Here is a 25881-nt window from a genome sequence, read left to right as displayed (position 1 = left end):
CATAAGTCTTTTATCATAAAGTCAAAGCTCGCTGCTCGGTTAATGGGATACAAAGCACGTCAATAGTGAACCATATATCATAGAAACGAATCATCTGGAGCGACGAATCAAGGTTCACACTCTACCAATCGGATAGCATCGTCTGAGTCTGCTGTCTTCCTGGAGAATGCCTCTTGCCAGAATGCATTGTGCTCAGAGAAAAGTTCGACGAAGGTGGAATTAGGGTCTGGGGTTGTTTCTCCTGGTATGGACCTTTTGTCTAAATTCATGGTAATATCAACCCTGATGTCTACTGCACTATTTTAGATGACAGTATATTTCCTGCGTTGTGGCAGTTTTACTTCAGGACAACAAAGCCAGCTGCCATGTTGAGAGGTCCACCATAGAGTGGTGTAGTGATAGTGGGGTATTGGTGACTAAGGGCGAAGCGTAGCAGCAAGCGAAGGAAGGAAAATGAGCTGCATTTTAGCAGCACTGATACTTATAGACAAAGGTTTCCTTAATTTAATTTGATAAAAGCTATTCGCTTTGCACAATTACTTGCTGCTCGCATTGGAGATGAATGGAACGGGTTGATTTGGACAGACGCAGTCCAGAAAAAATTATTATAAACAGTTTAGGACAGAAAGAGGAGGTGCCCAAATTAAAATGAAGGATTACGGGGCTATTACCAATTTACGTTATAATTTTGCGCTAACGATTTTTTAATCTCATACACTGGTATCCAAAAGTTAAGCATAATTGATGTTTATGTGAATATTTGAGGAAATCTAATTCAGACTGTCAGGAAACGTGATATGCGAGTGTAATACGGTTACACCATAAGGAAACAATGAAAAAAAAAGATATTAATCACTTTTATTACCTAAAGAAACATTTTGAAAGAAAACAGCGCAAACTAGTAGTTTGTACTTTAATGAAAAAAACTAAAATAAAAAGATTATTTGACCGTTTAAGAAAGTGTATGGTCGCCTGTGGTAACTACGTATGCTGCACAACTATTGCCCATACGTGCCATCAGGGTGTGGCTGAGTTGTGGCTTCAAACAGTTCCAAGCATTAAGCAGAGCTCTTTTTAGTTCTGGAACGGAGTTTTGTGGGTCCGGAATGACTACAATTTGTCTTCCGAGCATATCCTCCACATGCTCAATAGGATTAATATCAGGAGAGTGAGCAGACCATTGCATGAGCTGGATATTTTCACTTTCAAGGAAGTTGTCGACCAGGATCGCACAGTGTCAAGATGCGTTACCATCAATGAATATGAATCCAGGACCTACAGCACCTCGAAACAGGAGAACATAAGGCTCAAGGACTTAGTTTCTGCACTGTTTAGCAGTGAAAGATCCCGTGTCAAAGAGGTGGAGGTCTGTGTGGCCATCCAGCATTATGCCTGCCCACGCCATGACTTTGAAGGAAAATGATGTTTTTCAGTGATGTTTCTTGGGAGAAAACGAGTTCCACCTTCTCTCCATTTCGTTATCAGACAAGAATCAGTGTTCAAAGTAAACCGGGACTTGGCACTGAACATCAAATTGGCCCACTCTTGCAAACTCTAGTGCTGATGTTTCAACTTCCAATTTAGACGAGCGCGTTTATGCTCAGGCATGAAAGGTATGCAAACAGCTGGTCCTCTGTCATACAGGCTAGCATTATAGAGTCTTCTATAAACAGTTTTCCTTGAAACTCGTACAGCTGTGGTGGCTGAAAGCGCTGAAGCGAGTTCTCTAACACACCTGCCTGTCTGACGTCGCGCAGTTTTTGCCAAATATCGGTCTTGACGAATGGTAGTTACTCTTTGTCGACCTTGCACTGGTCATCGGGGAACATCTCCCGTAATATGAAACCTCTGCCACAGTCTTGAGATTACACATTGAGGCACATTCAGAATTTGAGACGGTATAAATTTGTTTCACATTCCAACATTTCAATAATTATTCCTTTCAAAAACATGCCATTTTGCATCTTTGTGCCATCCTTCGGCCTTTTTGGTCGTTTAACTCCCTCCTCAACACAACGTAGATGATGGAGTAGCAAGATTCATATTCAACTTTCATTGCTAATCCAGTTAATGTTTTTTTGAGCATTTATTTACATATATTCTTGCTGTTGAGAAGTTTACATTCTCCCTTTCGGCTGCAGAGTGCTGAAGATGGGTACAGTTTAAAGCTATATAGTCCTGTGGTAGAAGCCAAGGTGTGCGTGTGTGTGCGAAAAGACTATGTATCTTCTCGAGGTACCTGGTTATCGATGAGGCAAGTGATTTTCTTCAGCGTAGTGTGACGATCTGATAAATGGAGTCCTTACACAGAAAGGAGTTGTCGAAGATTGTAATAGAAATAGGAATATGGCCGAATGTCTCAGGTAGCACTCATATAAAGTATAGTATGCAATTGTTACTTACAGGTGTCTGCCTATATACCAGTCAAGTTGGTCACCCGTTATCCAACTCCAAATCTTCTTCATGTTATGTTTATTCATCGCATGTCATAACCCATCAAAATTATGTCTAACCTTCAATATGTATGCTCTTTTGTTAAGGGGCCAAGTTTCACAATACAACAAAACTTTCAGCGTCACTCCAAATCAAAATTTAATACTTGCATCTATTTTCCAGTTTACATAGTTTTTTTTATCTAATAAGACTTTAAAATCTTTTTCGTTGTATTGTAATTTATGATTTCTCAGCACCTTTTTAAACTGCGCAGTTATTTGTTTCAGAATTCCATTGACTCTATTGCCACCTTTAAGTTAAACTACCTGTAGGTTACTTTATATGTTCACTTTTTTCATGCAGTTGCTGAATAAGAGGTCTAAAAGTCATATTCAGTTTTTCTACCTCTGTTTGTTATTTTCCGATTTCGACTGAATATTTTACATACATGAAGACACATTTATCTTCAAAAATTTATTAAGCACTCTCATGTCTGCAAATGTTTTGGGAAATAAAATTCTAAATCTTCCAGGATAAAGCAATAACATCGCATATTGGCTACCCTAAGGAGCTTCTAAATGATTCGTATGTCGCCGATCTGCATAAAAACGTAAGTAACTTCATTTATTATACATTTTTGGACGTTTCCTAAAACGTTACTCTGGTTTTGGGATTTTCTGGAGATACTTTACACGTAAAATTTCATTCTCTTTACAGTTGACTTTCAACAGCGAAGTTTATTTTGATAATACTAGGAAAATGAATATTTGGTCAACAGACGATACCTACTCTCGGCTTCGGAAACCTTTCATAAAAGGACTGTATGTAAAATCTTAATTGCTAATAATTTCGAAACTTCCTTTAGCTTATGGGTTTTCCTTAGGAAAAGCCATATATGTTACTCACTCATTACTTCAGAAAAGCAGGTGTATTATTACTAACTCTCAGATTACCTTCTGATAAAATAAAATTTCATTTAGATTGTCATTTACTTGAATTGCTTTCGAAAATCTAATCCTCAAATACTCTTACTATTATACTCGTTACTTTACAATTTTCTTTGAAACTAATGTAAGGTAAAATTTATCTTCTGTTATTTAACTCTTTTACAACATAAGCCGTCTAAATGCCCTTGCCTCCGAATATTCAATAATCACTCGATATGTCAATATTAGTGATTTTCCTTGTCATATTAATCTATGGCTCACTTATTCTTTAGCTATGCGAACTGATTTTTAAATTTCTCTTTGGCTTTTGTGTGGTTATCTATCTTCAGTGAATGGACATTTCGTCTTTTCTGTTTAACTTCGTCACTTCTATTTTTCTGCTATTCTGTATTGTAAACTCTTTATGACATTCACCATTGTTATCGCTCCAAAAATCATAAGTGGTCATATATATCATGTTTAAAGGTAACCCTTCAGTTAAATAGGCAAATCTTATATTTCTGGTAGTTTACTTCACAAAATAAATTTCCCTCAAAAAGAAATTCTTAAATGTCGCCATTCAGGGACTAGGAGGAATTAGATTTCGAAATCAAATAATGCGGACCAACGGAAAAATTTGGAGTACCTTCATTGAACATTTTGAGCTTTGTATGTCTTCTAAATTATCTACTTATATCGTGCATATAACGCAGCCGTCTGCTTGAATTTAGTACTGATAAGCATTCAAGCTTGTAACTATTTATTATACTCACATGAGTAAAGTATTTAACGACTGTTTGAATTTCCTTTTATAGGACATCAGAATTCAGCAGAAACCTCATAAACGCTACAAATATTCATTCCTGAGTTATGCAAATGATCTGAAAGCATTGAATTTTGAAATAGGACATTTTTTATTCAAGTCAATTATTTATTTAACTGCAAACGTATACTATAATTATTATAGACCTACATTATTCATGCATTTGTTATTGATTATATCATTTATCTTTTCGTATTAGAAGTTATGTTTCTTGTCCCAAATAAATGGGCAGATGAGTAGTAAGCTAAACTTTCACAATTCTAAAGCAGATAAATTAATTAAATTCTACATGAAGAACCGCAAAGCAGAGGAAATACTGCTAAATTTCTCTGAGGAACTGATTCAATTACAGCATAGTCGATTCTAAAAATGAGATTTCATCAAATGCACAAGCACTAGAAAATTTACATTTAAAAACAAATTCTGTGTTCATAACATGCATTAAAGCCGAAAACTCTTTTATAAGTAAGAGGTATTCTCTCTCAGTGTCGGCGAAACTGCGGTTCTCAGACTCACTGCGGCTTGCCAGATACTTGCGGATTTTTGGCCTCTTAAAAATGCGATTTGTTTGCAACAAACAGTAGTTTAATCTTTCGAATAACAGTTGCATTATAAAATACAAACCATGCAGTAAATCGTTTCTTTATTACTCACTAATTTAATTTCTTAAATTATGTCCGCTGTCCTTCCTGTGTCTTCAAATTGTCTACCTTCAGAGTAACAAATTGCAAACAATTCTGTTTCTGCTTATTCTATAACAGCAACAAATCAAATTGCAAATAATTATATTTCCGCCAACTGTAACATGGCCATATTACTATTATATCAGATAACGGCTATTCATAAAATGCAAATACGAAAGTAATTTTAAAACTAATTCTCGTTCATCATCTTTTCTCTCGGGTTAATTTTATTTCAGGCAATTTATGTTTTACATTCCTTCTGTGTAGCTTCATTGCTTTGTAACAGCAGTATATGATGTCAATAATTCATGCTGTTAATGAAAAAAGAGTATGTATTTGTTATGAGGTACAACAAAAAATCATTAAAATGAAATTATGTGCAGTCTGCTTGCATTGTAATAATCGTGTAGAAACTGAAAACTGTTTCTACATGATTTCATATTCTAAATCATGTAATAGGTATAACTCGTCCGCAGGGAGTTTATTGAAATTAAAAAAAGAGAAAAAATGTGGACGAAAGGAAGTATTTGACAGTAATATATATGGAGTTTTGCAAATTATTTTGCAGTATGAATTAGAGATGCAATTTATCGTTGCTGCTAATAATATTGGTTACATAGCGTGGAATAGGAAGTAACGAATGGAAAAACTCAAGACATATGCATTTTAGCACGTTTTGATGGCTTTAATGTTTGATTAAGAGTCTCTTAAATTCAGTGCTGGTATCTGTGAAATTACTAATATTGTCATTCTTTTGCTAGAGCGCACTGGAACATTTAGTGGCCTTGATAGCCTCTTTCCCGACATACACATATATTTGTAGGTGCCATATTTCTTTAACAGAAGTAGGTAGCATATATCATATCCGGAGATGTATCATGAGAGGTATTGGGAAATGATGTCTATATTTTCAACAGTTTTTGAAACAAAGCTGAAGGTGCTACGTTCTTCGTAGTCTTACTCCCACGTATGCTGCTATTTATTGTATGCAAGGCTCTTATGGCAGATCTAGGCCATAGGATTGCAAATTTGTCACCACATTGCTTTGTGATATCTTCTGTGGCAAGGGCATCGGCTCATTCATTGCCTTCGTAGTTGCTGTGACTTCAAACCCGCTATCCACGCTGGCGATCTTTCAAATTGGAAGAGAGTTTCAAATCTAGAGATTTTATTATGTTTTATGAATTAAACTCTTCCGCTCGTACTTGATTAGGAGGTCAGTCATGAGTTTCTACGCGGATATCCTTTAAAATCCCTAAGCAAGTCGAATCTCTTTTATATAAGTTTAACAACCATAGTAATATGCTGTACTTACACTATTCTCAGAAGAAAATCGATCATTCATGATAATTCCTTGGTGATTCTGGGATGAGATCATCATTAATTCACGCAATAGTTGAGTATGTTGAAACGTTTGAGGAGAATGGATGTCCCTACTAGATTGCAAAGGTTTCAGCTCGTCTTAAAGGTTTTAATTTACGTTCTGCAGGTTGTATTTATTCGAAATAGAAACCTTTCTCCATCATTATCAAATCTTCGTTTTGATAGAGTTGCATCAAGCTACCGTTTAGTGCAATTGCATAGATTCCTTTAGTACTGGTGCCAACAGTACACTTTTTTAATTTGATGACATTTTGCTCATCCTAATCTTCGATGATCTTGTACTTATGACACGTCTTTCAGAAAAAATATAATAGCTTAATGGAAGGTTGTACTTCGTTCCATTGCAACCCAGAATTTGTAGAATCCTGTATGAAAATTATTAAGGAGGACATGAAGGGAAAAACATCATGCATTTGACGAAGCACGGATTTCCCTAAATAACTGCAACAAAAAACTGTCTATTTGTTATCGAAAATCAAGATAAGAAAAGTGTATGAACATGGTTCTTTCAGTGCAAGAAAAGTTTCAGTAAAAGGTAAACCCTTTACTGAAACTTCGTTTTTGTGTTTGTCTCAGGATTCATTTTCAAGGGGAAATTTACAACAAGAAGAGTGGTGAAAATGTTAAAATCAGCTCAATGTACTATCAAGAGAAAGTCTTACGTCCTACATTTAGAAAAGAAATTATATTTCTTTATCCCAATGGATTTCAAACAGTGAAACTTCTTAATACAAAACAACAAGTCATACTTCAAGAAATATCATAGCATTTCCTTTAAAAATGAAAACTGATACAGATATTACTTATATGCTTTTTAAACGTTTTCCTGTGAAGCCCCTTTAAGTTTCACCTATGGCCTACTGTGGATTTATTCTTTTGAAAATTTATTTTTTTAAGCGCAAACCACGTTTGATGTACTCTGGAAAGTAATGGAAGAAGAATAGAAACTAATACCCCTGGAAAACTGAAATGCCCTTTTTATCGCGAAATGTTTGATGCTGATGTATAGTCTAGGACAAAGGCCAAAATATTGCATATTTAAGCAAATACTCTTTACATTTTAAATATTAATTAAATGTGTAAGGATCTTAAGTTTTACTAACGTTTATTTTATTTTAAATCTTTACTATCACTTCTTATTTTCTACTTCCGGCCAGAATTAAAAGCTTTAACTTAATTTGTCTTGCGAACGCCAAGTACTTAAGTTGTGGCTTTCTGCCAAGCAAGAGAGAGGAAGGAGTGATTAGGAGCAGGCCGCTTGCCATAGCAATTTTACTCGGTTGCTGGTTGCCTTCAAGGCCAGAGGTTTAATTCTCTTGATAATTTTAAACGTATCGTAGTGTTAACAGTTCTCTGTACTACATACGGCCTTTCTGCTAATATACGGCCAATCTTCAAGTAGACACTTGTTTATTAATCCAAAGTTAGTTTAGTTAGAATTTAGTTAATATTTTTTATATTCTTACGTTCAGACCACAAGTGGTTGGTCTCTGTATTCCGAAGTCCGTAAATCATTGTAAAGAGAGAAAAATAAAGGCTTTCGCATACCCTTCCTGTGTATCTTGTCTACTTCCCACATTTATTGAACATAGCTTTAGTAAGATCCCTGTTCCGAGTCAGGTCATTTAATGTTCCCCAAGCAAGTAAGGAGGAACATAGAACCTGATAGTGGCGCCCGACGAAGAAGAATAACCATGGCCGAGTTTCAAGAAGAACCTGTGCTGCCTGCAGAAGCGGCTCAGAATCCAGAAATGCCAGCTGCCGCCCTGGAAGGATTTGGTTACATCGTCCAGACCATGCGCGCATCGATGAAACCAGAAGCAACATTTAATGGAAACTCACCGGTAACCAGTTTTTTAGAAAAATTGGAGGACCACTTCATGATGTATCCCGTGCATGAGTTCCAGAAAGTCACCTTATCTACCAGCGCTTTGAGGGGCCAAGCGCTTAATTGGTTCAAATGTATAGGCAGAAGCCTCTTGGGTCAAGCGGGAAGTCCCACCTATACTTACGAAAATTTCAAGACTGCCTTAGTAAAAGCCTTCCCTGTCGTAAGGGATCGTGCAAAATTAGAAACGGAACATTTCAACATATATCAGCAACGAATCAAAAATCTTTCCACCTTTATTTTAAGAAAAATTCACGTCTTCAAACACTTGTATGGAAACCGTCCGGATCCTGAGATAATTCAAGTGATTTTGCCGAGGTTACTTCCCCAAGTACAAGACTATTGAATTAAGGAATCTGACTACACTGGAAAAGTTATTTGAGCTAGCAATCCAGTTTGAAAGTAGAAGAACGGCGGACATTGAAAGAAGACGCCAGTATGAACAACGAAACCAATTTGGTGCGCCAAGACCACAGCAAAGTCAAGAACACCAGCTGCGGAGGCAAAGAAACAAGGAAAATTTGAACAGCCAGCAACGAGATCCAAGCAGGAACGAGAGAGAAGTGTCCCGGTTCCGCCAAGACCAGCTGCCATCAAACGGCCAAGACCACAGGCAGAGGCTAAAAAGAAGGTCTTCAAGGGTGACCGAACTGGAAGGAAAAGAAAGCTCATAGAGGAAGGAACTGAAGGGCGAACCCGCATAAGAAGGAAGATAAACCAAACGCTAATCTTCGCTACCTTCCAGGACTGGGCAGAAAAAAGGATGTCCGAGTATCACAAAGATAAGTAAAACTTTATGTTACTTTGCAACCTTAAGTTAATCTTTCATTCTTACTGCAAGTGGCAGAATTCAAGGTGTTGGTGTATTTAATTATGGCAAAGCACACGAGGGCTATCTGCCTAAGGGGAGGGATGCCTTTCGTGGAGGACTTTCTAAGGGAAACTGGCTCGTATACACGTTACACATGGGGAAAACCACGAAAACGCCCATGCAGCCAGCCCGTTCGCGGGATTCGATCCTCGGACCGAACTACCAGTGTTCAGCGACTTTACCGCTCGGCCGCTGGTGGGCGGCAGAATTCAAGACGTTTTACCTCATGTGAGGTCTACCTTTATCGCCAAAAAGGCGAGAAATGAGTTGTTACCTATTTTGGTATTATGTTTTTCAATTACTCGTGAGTAAAACTAAAATTAATATATAATAGGAATGTGTAAATACTTGAATATTGTAAAAGTTATTGTATAAAATTTTATTTAAAAGATTCTGGCAAGAAAGAAGTTTTAGTCTGAAAGACTTTTGATATGTAGTATTTCAATAGAGAAGAATTGGCACTTGCTTGGAAAAGAATAGAAGTTAACAATGTACTACAAATGTATGTTTTAAAATGCGTAAAATTAACGGCATGTTAAGATGTCCTTATACAATGTGAACTGTTATGTTAAACGTTAAGAAATACTGTGATATGTTAAAAGTGAAAGCAATCCAAAAAAATTTTAACTTATTCGTGTGACTGTAAAAAGAGCTAATTATTGTAAATATGTGTTAAAGGTTGAATGAATGTAGTTAGGCTCTCTGACGCTACACTTCAAAGTTGGCCACTTTCAGAATAGTACCTCAGGGTTTAGAGTTGAATATAAGGTGTGTTATGAGGTCTTGTTATGTTGAATTTTAACACGTTAGTGTTTTGATTGCAGGCGGTAGTGTTGAACACTTGTACATAAACACGTTCGTGTTTGGTGTTTTCTTTTACAACACATGTCAGAGAGAACGGGGAGAGAAATGTTAAGAGAAATATAAATATTCATGTTACTTGCCATTTAATTGTGTAACATTTCATTACACTAGTTTTCCTTTCAGATCTCTGGAAGGAACCAGATTTCAACTAAGAGCTCCTGTTTAGATGCAGTACAGATGAAAAGTAATTGTCCATGGAATTGATAATGTAAAAACGATTTTTTTTTTTTAATTTCTAGTTTCTAGTGAGAAATGTTTGTAAAAGATTGGCCTCGCGTTAGATTTTAGAGCTAAAAGTTTTCAACAGGGTCGTTTTAGACCTCAGTTTCAAACGAATTAACTCTGGCGGGAAGTATGTAAGGATCTTAAGTTTTACTAACGTTTATTTTATTTTAAATCTTTACAATCACTTCTTATTTTCTACTTCTGGCCAGAATTAAAAGCTTTAACTTAATTTGTCTTGCGAACGCCAAGTACTTAAGTTGTGGCTTTTTGCCAAGCAAGAGAGAGGAAGGAGTGATTAGGAGCAGGGCGCTTGCCATAGCAGTTTTACTCGGTTGCTGGTTGCCTTCAAGGCCAGAAGTTTAATCCTCTTGATAATTTTAAACGTATCGTAGTGTTAACAGTTCTCTGTACTACATACGGCCTTTCTGTTAATATACGGCCAATCTTCAAGTAGACACTTGTTTATTAATCCAAAGTTAGTTTAGTTAGAATTTAGTTAATATTTTTTATATTCTTACGTTCAGACCACAAGTGGTTGGTCTCTGTATTCCGAAGTCCGGAAATCATTGTAAAGAGAGAAAAATAAAGGCTTTCGTATACCCTTCCTGTGTATCTTGTCTACTTCCCACATTTATTGAACATAGCTTTAGTAAGCTCCCTGTTCCGAGTCAGGTCATTTAATGTTCCCAAAGCAAGTAAGGAGGAACATAGAACCTGATAAATGGTCCCGAAATCGTTTTACAAATGTGTAAACATTCTTTGTAACTTATTTTAATTTGAACTAAATATAAACAAATTATGAAAACTTTCCAAGTCGGGCAAAATTTGACAGTAATAAATGGCAGCTTAGTGCGTTTCAATTATTGGTTAAATTTTTCTTCGAGGCATACAAAATATACAGTTTGTATGTAAATAAATATAAACTTCTATATTTCTTTCTATAGCTTGACACTGGATGTCGATGGCGTTTCAATTCTAATAAAGTTTGTAGACTTAGAGAGAAATTACTAGAAATTATCTTTATCACAGATGTTGTAGATGTTTTTGGGCAATGCAGCACAAGACGTATCTGAAGAGAAAGCTACGCCTGAAACATTGAAATAGAGAAGCACGCGAATTTAACATTTTAATAAATGGATATCTCGTAATTGTACTCTTTTGTTATCCAGAAAAACCGAGAAAATACGAGAATGTTCTCGTGCAGGATTAGAAAGCTTATAAAAGAAGGAGGAAAACATCTCAATTCAGTTGCTTACAAACTTGTTTACTTAGTTGTTGTTGTTGACTGTAGCGAATTCGCGGTGAAATCGGACCCGTACGCACGCAACAATATATATTTCTTAGCACAAAAATTCGTTAAGTCATTTATTTTTTGAAAATTACAAATAAAAGTTTAAGAAATACCTATATAGTCAAATCTTGTAGTAAGATTTTAGTCACACTGTAAATTAATTAGCTACACTTGCAGATTTTGTAGTAAGTTTTCAAATTCGTTTTTAATGGTTATGAAAATAATTGAAACTAGGACATCAAATAACTAAAATCCTTAAATCATTGCAACACCGTATTTACAATAAATGCTTAATTGAAATGTATTCACAACCCGCATAAAATTCCTTCGGAGTACGCTTGCGGCCTACGGACCACTAACTTGAGACTTCTGATCTATGACGTCATTTTGCACTCAAAAAATTTCTTTTTTCAATCATAAAATCTAGCAATATTTTCGTCATATGCAAAGCTTGTCATCAATAAAGAATAATTTAAATCTTCATTAAAGTATATTTATTTTCAGGTGGAAGGATTATGCAACAGTAGCAGCGGTAAATGCTTACTATATACCTTCGGAGAACAGCATCGGTAAATTGCTTCTCTGTTTAATTTTGTTGTCTTTTCTCATAACGAACATTTATTTAACTAAGTAATAATTTTGGAATATGAACATTTTAGTATTATTAAAAAAGAAATAACTGTAGCAATGAATCTGAAAGCCAACCAGCCATGTCTATAAAAATTAATAGTATGGTGTTATTCAGTTATATGTATTTCAATGTCGAGGAAAAAATGTTAGGTCAAAGAGAAATACATTTAACTTATTATTTATAGGGAATTATTGCATTACGTTGTGTGCTCTGTCCATCTAGATCTTTTTGCTTTAATATAACTTAAACGCTATTTTCCGCTATCCGATTTTGCTCGTAACCATAGAAAAAATAGCTATGTAGAAAACGTCAAGTAGCTTAATTATATTTTCTTACTTCATTACCCTTTAACATGTTTCAGTTTATGGAAAAGAAATGAATGAAGGCTTATTTGAAGTACAATCTAGTGGTCAGTAAATTGGATAAAATAAACATTGCGCTGTGAAGATCCGTAACACGAACGCTGAGAGGGCATAGTTTGATTTATCTTGTTCCTTGCCTTTGAAGAAACTACGGCAGGGGGCGAACTCCATTTTCCGAGTTCCTGAATGTTGTCAACAGAAATGGCGTGTCAGTCAGAAAATTTCATAAAGTCATTTTTTTTATACTTATTTGAAAATTTGTCGAATGTGTTTCTTTTAGTGATGTTTCAGATATTAGAAGAAATGTTTTAGTTCAAGCAAATTGTAATTGAAAAATCCAGCAGTGTGCCTAAATAATCCATAATAGCCCATTCCCTAGGAGTGACATGATCGCGAAACGAAAGAAAGTTTTTCAATTGCTTTCTTGACTGTTCTCCATGTGCAATGTACACTATGCAAAAAAAGGGGGAAATTCTATATCTTTCTATTGGGCCGACTGACGAAATTCAAACTGCGTTTTTCATGTCTCGAAAGCGCGACTTAGGATATGTATTAGATTTATATATAGCGTTGATCTAATATAGGTATTTTGATACAAAATCGGACTTTTTCTAAAATGACACGCTAGTTTTTTTCTATATTTCGGTTCTACGATACAAATTATGCCAAACTGCAAAGTTTTATGAAAACTGCACGAGTAGTTTTTGATACATTAGCTCTCAAAATTTTAGCTCCTCAGTGTTAGTTGATTTTTGGTATATATTTATTAATCTCTCTTTTTTTATTAAACTTATTTGATTCTTCTTTTCACATTTCGAAATTTAGGTTCATTCCAAATAAAATTCGCCCAATTTTAGGATTTATCTTTAAAATTTGTATTTTTAAATAATTTTCATAAATTTTTCAAAAATACATTTTGAACTATAATCTGTAATTTTTTCTACGATCATCTTAAAGTAGATAGATTTCTAAGTATACCTGCTAAATTTTAGAGATTTTTATTCAAAATTTCCGGAGATATACGTGAATTTATTTCAAGCAAATTGTAATTAAAAATCCAACAGTGTGCATATGTAATCTAAAGTTCATCCACTAGGGGTGACATGATCTTAAAACTAAAGAAAGTTTTTCAATTTCTTTCTTGACTGTTCTTTATATGCAATGTACACTGCTCAAAAAAAAAATGGGACAGTTCTATATCTCCCGTTCTACTGGGCCGATTGACAAAATTCAAATTGCGTTCTTCATGTCTCGAAAGCGCGACTTAGGATATATATTAGATTAATATATAGCACTATTCTAATATAGGTATTTTGACACAAAATCGGACTTTTTCTGAAATAACATACCAATTTTTTTACATATTTCGATTCTACAGCTCAAATTACGCCTAAATATGAAATTTTGTAAAATTTGGAACGAAATTTACGGAGAAATTCCCAAATTTATGTTGGCACATTTTGTTCAGTTTGCACCAAGAATAGTTCACTTGGTGAACTTCTTAATATATGGCAACCTAGTTTCCTTTCCCGTGAGAGGAAAAAAAGTCACCATCATTCCTTTTTTCCAAATAATATTCTTTATATGATATTTTTTATTATAACTGTTATTATTTTAAGTATTTTTTTCTTTTTCGAATTTCATTTTAATTGTTTAAGTTGCATGTTTTTTTTTTTTTTTTCGAATAACTGTTTTAAAAATTTCTATTTACCTATTCGAACTGCGTAAATAAAGGTGCAGTGTTTATTTTTTTTTTCAAATAGTTTTCTTTATATATATTTTTTATCATAGTTATTATTTTAGGAAATTTTTAAATTTTTATATTTTTATTTTAATTGTTTGTGTTGCATTGTCTCTTCAGATAATTGTTTTAAAATTTTCTATTTATTCCTTCGAACTGAGCATTTTAAATATATTTATCAATATAAATTTTTCAGAATTTGATTTTATTTATTTAAATTGCGTTTCTTTTGGAAGAATACTTTGTAACCCAGACTATGATGCGTTTGAAAACTGCATATATTAAAAGAGAAAATACAGTAAAGCACAGTTAACACGCCTTTCAATGTTCCGTTCAGAAAAGATCTATATAAATAAGAGATATGTATAACCGACATTTTAACTTAGGAGAACTTGCATAAACTGCTTTAAACAGTTTTATCATTGTGCCCATTGCTTTACCCAATTTCATCCTACATTTGGTTTCTTAAAATGTTTCTTAAAATGTTATTGATATTTTAGTGAAATATTTTATTTTTGAAATCGCAAGAATCAAATATCATAAGATTAAAAGGTTTTAAATTAAAAAAAAAATATATAAATACTAAATTTTACGCAAAAATTTATTTTTTCTTCTCTTCTTCTTCAGGCATTCTACTTTATTTTTGTTCTTTTTCTTTGGGCATTCTGCAAGTGTATAAAAAGCATCCAACTTTTCGAAATATCTTGGTATTTCTGACAATCATTTTAAATAAAGTTATCGCCTTCCATTTCATAAAGGCTCACAAACAGCAGAGCGGTAGAGAATCGTTGAACACTGGTAGTTCACTCTGGGGTTCGAATCCCGGTAAACGGGCTGGTTGCATGGGCATTTTCGTGGATTTTTCTCATGCGTACCGTGTATGCCAGCTGGTTTCTCTTAGAAAGTTCTTCACGAAGTATTTGGTCAGAGCCTTTATCAGTCTTTAGAGGCTGAACATTTTGAAGGTATGAGATGAAAGGAAAGTCTGGTTTCATCAAGAGGTTTTGGTTTATTTAATTATGACAAAGCACACTAGGGCTATCTGCCTAAGGGGAGGGATGCCTTCGTGGAGGACTTTCTGAGGAAAACTGGCTCGCATATACTTTACACATGGGGAAAACCACGAAAACGCCCATGCAGACAGCACGTTCGCGGGATTCGAACCTCGGACCGAACTACCAGTGTTCAGCGACTTTACCGTTCGGCCCCTGTTTCATCAGGAGGAAAAAAAAACGTATTTAGGTGAAATCCACATACATCACTGGATAAACTCCTGAATCTTTAAATAATTCGACTGAGAAAATCATGGGATTCTCCATTTATGATACGATATGATGTTCTATAACGTAAGTTAAATTTATACAACCATATAGTCTCACTTTAATCTGTAATGATATCGTTTTTGTCTTTTCTGTTAACACAAGCTCAATTGATGGTATTTGGTGGTGGTGGTGTACATGTCCAAGTGTTTTCTCTTTGAACACCTAAATTCTTTGAAGTATCCTGAAGGTATATTCAAAAGCATCCAACTTTTTGAAACATCTTGGTATGTCTGACAGCCAAATTTTCCTGCAAATTTTTGCTTAGTTTTCTCCTTAATTTTCTTCTTTCTGTCTACAGTTATTTTAAGTGCTCACACAAGAAAATTAAGATTTTTCGATTGCTAGACTTCCATAAATTTTGCATTCTCGTCAATTTTTTAAAATATCAATTACATGAATTGCGTGTCAGCTGAAGACAGCTTTTCATTTTCTAGTCATTTTAACTATAAGTAAAGTTTAAATCGAAGCCCAAAGGATAAATATTTTAATTAAAAGATTTTTACTAAATGACAAAGAAATAAAACAGTCCAGCAGGGTTTATTCTGTACCACCGAGTAACCCCATTCTTATATCGGCTGAAGCAATCTAAATCATATTAAAGACCATGTTTTTTTTATACAATCTATAACGCGAGAGAAAAATTAGCTTCTTAAAACATTCTTTCTAAGAGGATTGATATAAAATATTATATTTAAATATATATATTTTTAAAGCTGGGACTTGAACCAAACTGTCAGACTTTTAAAGATTAATTTACATGATGGTTATAATTAAAGTTCCAAATTGAAATGGTCATAAAAGGAAAACTACCGGACCAAATGTTATCAAACTTGGGAATCGTGTAAAGGAGGTTATGGGAATTTATTTTCCGCGGGGAAAAAAAAAAGAGTTCAAAAACTCACCGCCAGTGGAAAAATGGCGCTGTACACAATATTCGTAAATGAAATAAGACATGAAAACGTCTAGACTAGAAGAGAAACACGCTAATGTGACAATCAAAACCGTAAAAAACAACCTTATATTTAGCGTAGGTATAATGAAACACTCAATCGATTTCGAGGGCAGCTAAAGGTCCCTCCTCATCAGGAGAAAGAAATACATAGAAAGAAGAAAATAGGAATCACAGAAACACGTGGTGCTTATCAGCACTGCACGTGGTTATAACTAGATTTTTAATCAGAGTTGCACTGGCCGCCTACTTTTACTGAGCCAGGCTGTCTGATCAAGCATAAAGAAATATTAGCGAAGTTAAAATAGGGAGCGAGGGGCAAATGCACATTCCGCTCAAAATCTGAACTTCAAATAATGGAAAGCAACCACTGAACGGATTTTTATACCCTCTGGTAGTACCAAGTGCGAGGAGGTAACGCCATCTATCGGCAAAAATAATTGAATTAAGACAGTAGAATTTTAAAGGCATTAGGAAGGACTGGATTGGACTTCAAATCATTAACTAAACTTTCTAAATCTTTGTGAATGTGAAAAGCCTCAAGAAAATCCAATTCGCCTATGGAAGAAGCCTTTTGGATGATTTTTGCAGACCCAAAATCAAAATTATGGTTAAAAGTCCAGCTATGATACGCTATTGAAGACTTGTTAATTTCCCCTTTTTTGACATAAGATTCATGTTCCTTGATACGAAACTTCAACGCTCTTTTTGTTTGGCCAATATATCTTAAACCACACTGACATGATATACTATAAATTCCCCAAGAATTCAAGACAGAAACGCAATCTTTTAGAATCGAAGGGTGAATTTTATTAATAGGGGAGAAACCGACTTGAAAATTGAATTTCTGGAGAATCCGTGCAATTTTATAGCTAACAGAAGGATAAAATGGAAGCACGACAAGGTCATTGATATTATTTCTAACAGTGGAATGTCTTCTTTGATGGGAATCTGAAAATTTTTTGACGGCTTTATCAATAATCACGGGAGAAAATCCACGGTCAATCGCAACTGCTCTCAAATAATTAAGTTCATTGGTAAGCAAAGATTCAGAGGAACAAACTTTTAGCGCGCGGAAAACATAATAGTAAAAAGAAGCCATTTTTTGCTTAACAGGGTGGCATGACTTGGCATGGGGTGGTAAACAAACTGCAAAGGGTTTACGGTACACAGTGGTGCTAAAATCGGTTTCATTGCGGATTATAAGAATATCGAGGAAGGGGAGGGAATTGTTGGATTCAATTTCAAGAGTGAATTGGATGGCTGGATCAATTGAATTCATAATAGATAGAATCTCGGATAAATCCTCTTTATAACCGTCAAAAAGTGCGAAAGTGTCGTCAACATACCGAATCCAAAGACGAAAAGATAATTTATCAAATAATTTCATCTCAAAATAGTGCATATAAATGTCAGCAAGTACCGGACTGAGAGGATTACCCATAGCCAATCCTTCAACTTGACGAAAATATGCATTTTGGAAAACAAAGTGGGTTTGACTTAGAGAAACTTTAGTAAGCGAAACCAACTCATTAATTTCAGTATGTGTGAAGTGAAATTCCCGGAGCCTAGTTTCAAGACAATTTAGTGCTCCTTCGACCGGAACATTAGTAAACAATGATTTGACATCAAATGAAACCATAATGGAACGAAGTGGGGAAATATTTTTAAGTTTATCAATGACTTCAACAGAATTTTTTACAGTGTGAATATTGTTATCAAGTAGAGGAGAAAATCTGGAAACTAAATATTTGGCCAAAGGATATGAAGCAGTACCTATGTTGGAAACAATTGGTCGAAAAGGAATACCGGTTTTGTGGACTTTTGGAAGAGCATAAAGTCTAGCGCAATTAGTAATAGGCGGAATAAGTGATTTCTTCAACTGAGTTGGCAGAATGTGGGAAGATTTAATAGCACTTTTTACTTTCATGAGGTCCGAAGTTGAAGGATCTTTAGGGATCGAGCAGTATGGGCCTTCATTTATCAATTTAGAGACTCCAGTAATATATGTGTGTTTGTCCATAACAACGATCTGTCCGGCCTTATCAGCTTTAGAGATAATGATATTAGTATCAGAATTAATTCCACGTAAGATCTCATTTTCCTTTTTCCTAAGATTAGAACCCAAAGATTTATTGTTAAAATTAACGTTATGAGTAATTAGGTGGCGGATTGTATCTTTCTGCGTTTCCGAAATTTTGGAGAATTTAAAGGCTTTCTCTATAGGGGCGATGATTTGAGGAATTGAAGGTTTAGATGTCTTTGAAAAGTTGAAATTATATTTTAATACTTTTAACTGATCCTCCGAAAGATTCCTATTGGAGATATTAACGATGGAGTTAACGTTTACAGTGGGAAGATCAGCTAGATAATTGGGACTATCCGACAGGTGTGTGAGTTTTTGGAATTTAGAAATGAGCACATTTTTATGCCGTTGACAAACGGTATCGGTTCTAGACCAGGATGTATGTTCAAATGAGGAAAAATTTTCAGTGGAATTAGCAATTTTTAAATGGAGGTAATATAATTCAAATTCAATTTTAGATAAACGTTTGCGTGTGTCCCTTATAATGTGACGAAGAAGTGCCAATTTGAATTTATGCAAAATTTTTGAAACGTGAATGGAAGCTTTAAGGCTACATTTCACATATATAAATTTGGGAATGAAATTTTGATGTTTGCATTTAAGTAGAAACTGTAGATGATTCAAGAATTTCGTACGCTTAAGGCGTAACTTACAAAATCGGTTCCTGTCAGTGGACATATTGTGAAAAGGGCACAAGCAAGAAACAAGTGAACAAAAGAAATGTAATTCCGAAAGTCCAAACAAGTAATTACTTATAACATGAAAAAAACACCAATAAATAATGAAGACAATTTTCATCAACAAATGACAAAAACATTCCAAAAGGAGAGAAACATCCAATACTGAAAAACCAATAGCCACGTGAAAAGAAGCAACGAAAGTCAAAATCGTGCACGTGGTAAACCGAAAAAATATAGAATTACCTCGAAAATGCCGGTTGATAGCATAAACCAAATCCGAAAAAATGATGGCCACGTGGAAAGAAGTAAATAAAATGGTGCACGTGGTAAAACAATAAACAGTAAAATATTCTCGAAAATGCCGGTTGATAGCACAAACTAGACTAGAAGAGAAACACGCTAATGTGACAATCAAAACCGTAAAAAACAACCTTATATTTAGCGTAGGTATAATGAAACACTCAATCGATTTCGAGGGCAGCTAAAGGTCCCTCCTCATCAGGAGAAACAAATACATAGAAAGAAGAAAATAGGAATCACAGAAACACGTGGTGCTTATCAGCACTGCACGTGGTTATAACTTGAATTCTTGGGGAATTTATAGTATATCATGTCAGTGTGGTTTAAGATATATTGGCCAAACAAAAAGAGCGTTGAAGTTTCGTATCAAGGAACATGAATCTTATGTCAAAAAAGGGGAAATTAACAAGTCTTCAATAGCGTATCATAGCTGGACTTTTAACCATAATTTTGATTTTGGGTCTGCAAAAATCATCCAAAAGGCTTCTTCCATAGGCGAATTGGATTTTCTTGAGGCTTTTCACATTCACAAAGATTTAGAAAGTTTAGTTAATGATTTGAAGTCCAATCCAGTCCTTCCTAATGCCTTTAAAATTCTACTGTCTTAATTCAATTATTTTTGCCGATAGATGGCGTTACCTCCTCGCACTTGGTACTACCAGAGGGTATAAAAATCCGTTCAGTGGTTGCTTTCCATTATTTGAAGTTCAGATTTTGAGCGGAATGTGCATTTGCCCCTCGCTCCCTATTTTAACTTCGCTAATATTTCTTTATGCTTGATCAGACAGCCTGGCTCAGTAAAAGTAGGCGGCCAGTGCAACTCTGATTAAAAATCTAGTTATAACCACGTGCAGTGCTGATAAGCACCACGTGTTTCTGTGATTCCTATTTTCTTCTTTCTATGTATTTCTTTCTCCTGATGAGGAGGGACCTTTAGCTGCCCTCGAAATCGATTGAGTGTTTCATTATACCTACGCTAAATATAAGGTTGTTTTTTTACGGTTTTGATGAAAACATCTGTTTAAAATGTGTTTAATAGTTTCCGAAACGTGTTACAAAGCATGTTCAATGTAGCGTCCAGCATTTTTCGAGAGCAAGTTAAATCCTGTTACTGCATTCTCGACAGCAGTTCTTAGCATATCAGGAGAAATGTTACTGACATTTTTCATTTCTGCCAAATTGTTTAGATTATCACCATAAACAGTGCTTTTGAGATAACCCCATAGCCAAAAGTCACAGAGATTGAGGTCTGGTGGGAAGAGGGGAATTGTCGGCCTATAAGACGTTCATTCGTGAAATGTTGCCTAAGTAACTGTGCGACACACGTGAGGTGGGGGCCCAGCCGTGCATAAAAATCGTAGTATCTAAAATTCCATGTTACTGCAGTTCATGTGTCACGAAAATATTTTAACATTGACTCTAAGTGAGCTGCAATCACAGTGGTCCAGCTGTCGCCTGCTCTTCAGAGAAAAATGGTTCAGTTATAAAACTAGCTGTCATTCAACACTAAACGGTATGGAATGACTGCTATGCAATCGAATGCAGTAGGAGAATGCAATGGAACTAGATAGATAACATGAGGGATTTCTTTGGCCCAAATCGATTAAAAGCGTTTTGAATCAGTATCTTCATGTTTTAGGGCCGAATTCAGGCTTCAAAAATTACAAATTAGCGATCTGTAAGAAAACGATTTCCAGATTGTACGCACTTGTGCTAGTGATTTGCGATCTCACATTTTCTAATCGCTAATTCGTGGATTTCACGGACGAAATTCTCACTTACAGGGATGGCGCACTCGACATTCATCGAATTTAACGTCTTTAAATGGTAATTTGCCTACTTCAAAGTTTCTTAAGGGTATGCAACATATTAAACCCGTGTAACAAAAGGTTAAGTTAGATTCCGACCCATATTTCGTTTAACAATATTGCATACAGTGCCATTTCCCCCCTGGTGCTGAGGTTTCGAACTTCCTTTTTTTCGCGGAAAATAAATTCCCATGACCTCCTTTACACGATTACCAAGTTTGATAACATTTGATCCAATAGTTTTCCTTTTATGACCGTTTCAATGTGGAACTTTAATTATAACCACTCTGTATATTATTAAATTTTAATTTGAAGCTATGCGTTATATGTATACCATGCGTAAATTTTTCGTTTTTATGGAAAAATAAAGAATCGAAGCAAATATACTTAGGATAATGGACCAAAACTGAAAAAATTTCCCCTCTCTCCGAAAATCAAATATTGAAACTTCGACCTTGAATTTATTGGGTTATCGAAATATTTAATTTGACTTATCTTCTAAGTCCTAGTTCCGACAACAATTCCGTCAAAAATTTCGAATTACTGAAGCTGAATGAATCAAGTCATGTATGTGGATGTCACCTAAAGACGTTTTTTTTTCCTCCTGATGAAACAGCGGCCGAGCGGTAAATCGCTGAACACTGGTAGTTCGGTCCGACGTTCGAATCCCTCAACGGGCTGTCTGCATGGGCGTTTTCGTGGTTTTCCCCATGTGTAACGTGTATATGAGCCAGTTTCCATTAGAAAGTCCTCCACGAAGGCATCCCTCCCTTTAGGCAGATAGCCCTTGTGTGCTTTGCCATAATTAAATAATCCAATCCAATCCTTAATTAAATATAATTGATTTGTAAATTCTACTAGAACTGACGGTAAGAATTGAAGTGCAAATAAATAATATCGTGTGCAATCTCTATTAATATAAAATTAAAAGTATTTGCACAGAAAAATATTTGCATTCAGACAGAAAGTTTTTTGAAATATTTGCAATTGCTTTATAAGAAGAATTTATTAATAACCGTGATAATTACTTATTATATTACTGATGATCAGGATTCAGTTCTTGATAATTACATTTTAAATTAGAATTTTAAGGATATAATAAAAATACGCTAAGCACAAAAATACAGTTTAGGATAAAAAAATGAGTTAATTTTTTATGTTTTAAAATTTCTTGAAATCATTTAATAAACATCGTATCCTTGTTGTTAATTGAATCCAGAATGTTGGGTGTCGTTTATATAATTATTCTTACTTGTCCACAGAATCTGCTGAATTATCCAGCCATTAAGTAGCTGCAGATCATTTCTACATAACTATTGAACTTCCATTAATTCAGTCTCTAGAGGGTTGTATGTTTATATCATAATTTGACTTTTATAAAAATGATTATTCTAAATCTTATGTTTCTATAAAAATATATTTTGCTTTAAAAATGTGGATGATAGTATCAGCCGCTCTTTGAGCCACTTCAAAAGCAACAGTTTGTTTAGAAATAAATTATGCAGTTAATGTCATAAAATTCAAATAAACATCAAACGAAAATTCTCAGTTTTAGGCAATTCGATTTAAACGAAGTAATGTAGCAGACGATAAAACGCCGAAGGTAAAAATTTACTCTTAGTTTTTATTTATTTATTTATTTATTTATATTGTTAAAAAAGATAGAGAGAAATAAAAAAAATAGTTAAAAATTTGAATAATATCATCGATAATATAAAAAAATAGCTTTTCATTTAGTATTAATAAATATTTATTACCCATCATTGAGGGAAAAAAATGTCATATAATTAATTCTCCATAAAATTTTACTTGAAATTTAAGGTTAAAAATAGCTGTGGCAATGCAGTGTAAAAAAAATCCATAGACCACATTTGGCGTTATTATCGCTCAAAAAAAAGATGCCAAATTTCAAAACGCGAAAATATGTAAATTCGTGTATATCTTAGAAAATTTTGAATAAAAAAGTCTAATTTTTTGCAGATATACTTAAAAATACACCTACTTTAAGATGATGGTAAAACTTTTATAGGTTATAATTCAAAATGTTTTTCGAAAAATTTATAAAAATTATTTAAAAATAGAAATTTAAAAAATAAAACACAAAAAATGGATAAATTTTATTTGGAATGAACCTAAATTTCGAAATGTGAGAGAAAAAATCAAAAAAGTTTAATAAAAAAAGAGATATTAATAAATATTTACCAAATTCAACTAACATTGAGGGGCTAAAATTTTGAGAGCTAATATTTTAAAAACTACTCGTACGATTTTTACAAAACTTGGTATTCTGGCATAATTTGAGTCGTAGAATCGAAATATGGAAAAAAAGTGGTATGTTATTTCAGAAAAAGTCCGATTTTGTGTCAAAATACCTATCTTAGAATAGTGCTATATATAAATCTAATATATATCCTAAGTCGCGCTTTCGAGACATGAAAAACGCAGTTTGAATTTTGTCAATCGGCCCAGTAGAACGGAAGATATAGCACTGTCCCATTTTTTTTTTTTTTTTTTTTTTTTTTTTTTTAGCAGTGTACGTATCTACAATGTACGGGAGCACTTGCTTTATGTATAAAATAAGAGCTTCCTCTGGAAGCTCTTATTTTCTATTAGACATTAACTTATATTCTATTATACAATAACATTTACACCATAAAAAATTCAATAGAGTTTGTAAAAAAGGTTAAAAACATTTCTCCTAGTAATTTACTCATGGTTTCTTTTGATGTAAAATCATTATTCACCAATGTCCCAGTGGAGGGTGCATTAAGATTTCTAGAAACCAGACTTCGCGAATTTCATTTCTCTTGCATCGAAATTGATGAGCTAATTTCTCTCACTCAACTCTGTTTGAAACAAACACATTTTGTTTTCCAAAATAAATATTACAAGCAAACTGAGGGATTAGCCATGGGAAGCCCCCTCAGTCCCATCCTGGCTGATATCTACATGCATTATTATGAATCAAAATTGTTTGAAACTTTAAACTTCCCGGCATGGTTCCGCTACGTAGACGATACTTTTACCCTGTTTGAAGGTAATAAAGATGATTTAAATAAAGTTCTTTCAACAATGAATTCTATTGATCCTGCTATTCAGTTCACTTTTGAACTTGAGACTTGTAATTCTCTTCCGTTTCTCGACATTCTGGTCACAGGTAACACATCCAACTTCAGTACTACAGTTTGCCGTAAACCTTCATCGGTTTGCCTTCCACGACACTTTAAATCATGTCATCCGACTAAACAAAAGTTAGCTTCATTTTATTCCTATGTTTTCCGTGCTCTTCAAGTTTGCTCCTCCAAACTAGCCCTTGATGAAGAACTAAATTATTTAAAAGCAATAGCTATTGACAGGGGCTTTTCACCCAACATTATTAATCAAGCAGTTAAAAAATTCTCATCTCAACACACTAAAAGCCACACTCTTATTTTAGGAGATTATAAAAAATTCTGTTGTCATTCCCTTCTTTCCATCAATTAGCTATAAAGTTGCACATATTTTGCAGAAATTTAACTTTCGGGTTGTTTACTCTCCCATCAATAAAATTCCAACTTCTATACTCAAGGACCCCATTCCGGATATGAATTCCTGGGGTATTTATAGGATTCCTTGCCAGTGTGGTTTAATTTACATTGGCCAAACTAAGAGAGCCTTAAAATTTCGCGTCAAAGAACATGAGGCATATGTTAGAAAAAAGGAAACACAGAAGTCTTCTGTTGCTCAACATTGTTGGTCCGAAAATCACACTTTCAATTTTTCTGCTGCCAAAATTATTCAATAAACATCTTCCATTGGAGAACTGGATTTTCTAGAGGCATTTCACATTCATAAAAATCTTTCTGTTCTAATTAACGATCCTAATTCCAATCCAAATTTGCCTTCGGCTTTTAGAGAAATTATGTTTTAGTTCTGGTTTCGCCAACAGATGGCGCCACTTGCTTATTCTTGTCCAGGCTTTCTTATTTTATCTAAACATTATTTCCTATCTTGTTCATTTGCAGTTTTGCAGCTGAAGATGATGGTTCGGTAAAACCATCGAAACTAGTCCTGTGAAAATTTTGTAAATATAACGCTGATTTTTGTTGTTTGACTTCTGAATTAGTATTTATTCGGCGTGTTATTATGTCTTAATTACTTCCTCTGGAAGTTAAAGAAAGAACAGTTAATTTTGGAAAATATAACCTGTAAATGAATGTTTTTGGAATTAATCAACTAATTTTTAACTTATAAGTTAAAACTTTAAAACTGTTAATAAATTTTTACTTTTGATCTGAATGTATTCTTCTTGAGCAATGTTATTTTTGTAGAATTTTCTGCCGGAATTTTACAGGATCCTTTATTCAGCAATGATAGACCACAGTAAGTTACTATTGTGACATGCATATATTTTATCAATTGTAACTGCTTTCTTTTACTATACCGTAATTTATTAGCTTCCTAAAAGGTTAGAAATTATTAATATTGATTCTTAACTTCATTCCAGATATTTGAACTTTCCTGCCATAGGCAACGTAATTGGTCATGAAATTGTACATGGATTTGATGACTTAGGTGACCTTTTTTAAAGTTTTCATCTTATAATCTCTCTAGTATGGCTAATAATTCTCTGAAA

At 34.3% G+C, this 25881-nt stretch overlaps 1 protein-coding gene across 1 annotated transcript in view; it reads left to right on the top strand.

Moving 5' to 3' along the window:
* The window catches only part of LOC146997385 (neprilysin-2-like), a 66361-nt gene extending 40527 nt beyond the window's left edge, over window positions 1–25834 (top strand). The window contains exons 10-14 of the mRNA XM_085817862.1: window positions 2966–3043; window positions 3151–3254; window positions 11892–11956; window positions 25577–25628; window positions 25753–25834. Of these exons, the coding sequence (XP_085673988.1) occupies window positions 2966–3043; window positions 3151–3254; window positions 11892–11956; window positions 25577–25628; window positions 25753–25834 (381 nt within the window). The remainder of the gene's footprint in view (window positions 1–2965; window positions 3044–3150; window positions 3255–11891; window positions 11957–25576; window positions 25629–25752) is intronic.
* Window positions 25835–25881: the final 47 nt, after the last annotated feature.

The sequence above is a fragment of the Stegodyphus dumicola genome, chromosome 5, assembly GCF_044657685.1.
Source record: "Stegodyphus dumicola isolate Sdum_Otavi_A_Nest chromosome 5, ASM4465768v1".
Taxonomy (NCBI): Eukaryota; Metazoa; Arthropoda; class Arachnida; order Araneae; family Eresidae; genus Stegodyphus; species Stegodyphus dumicola.
This window is presented reverse-complemented; position numbering and strand designations above follow the sequence as displayed.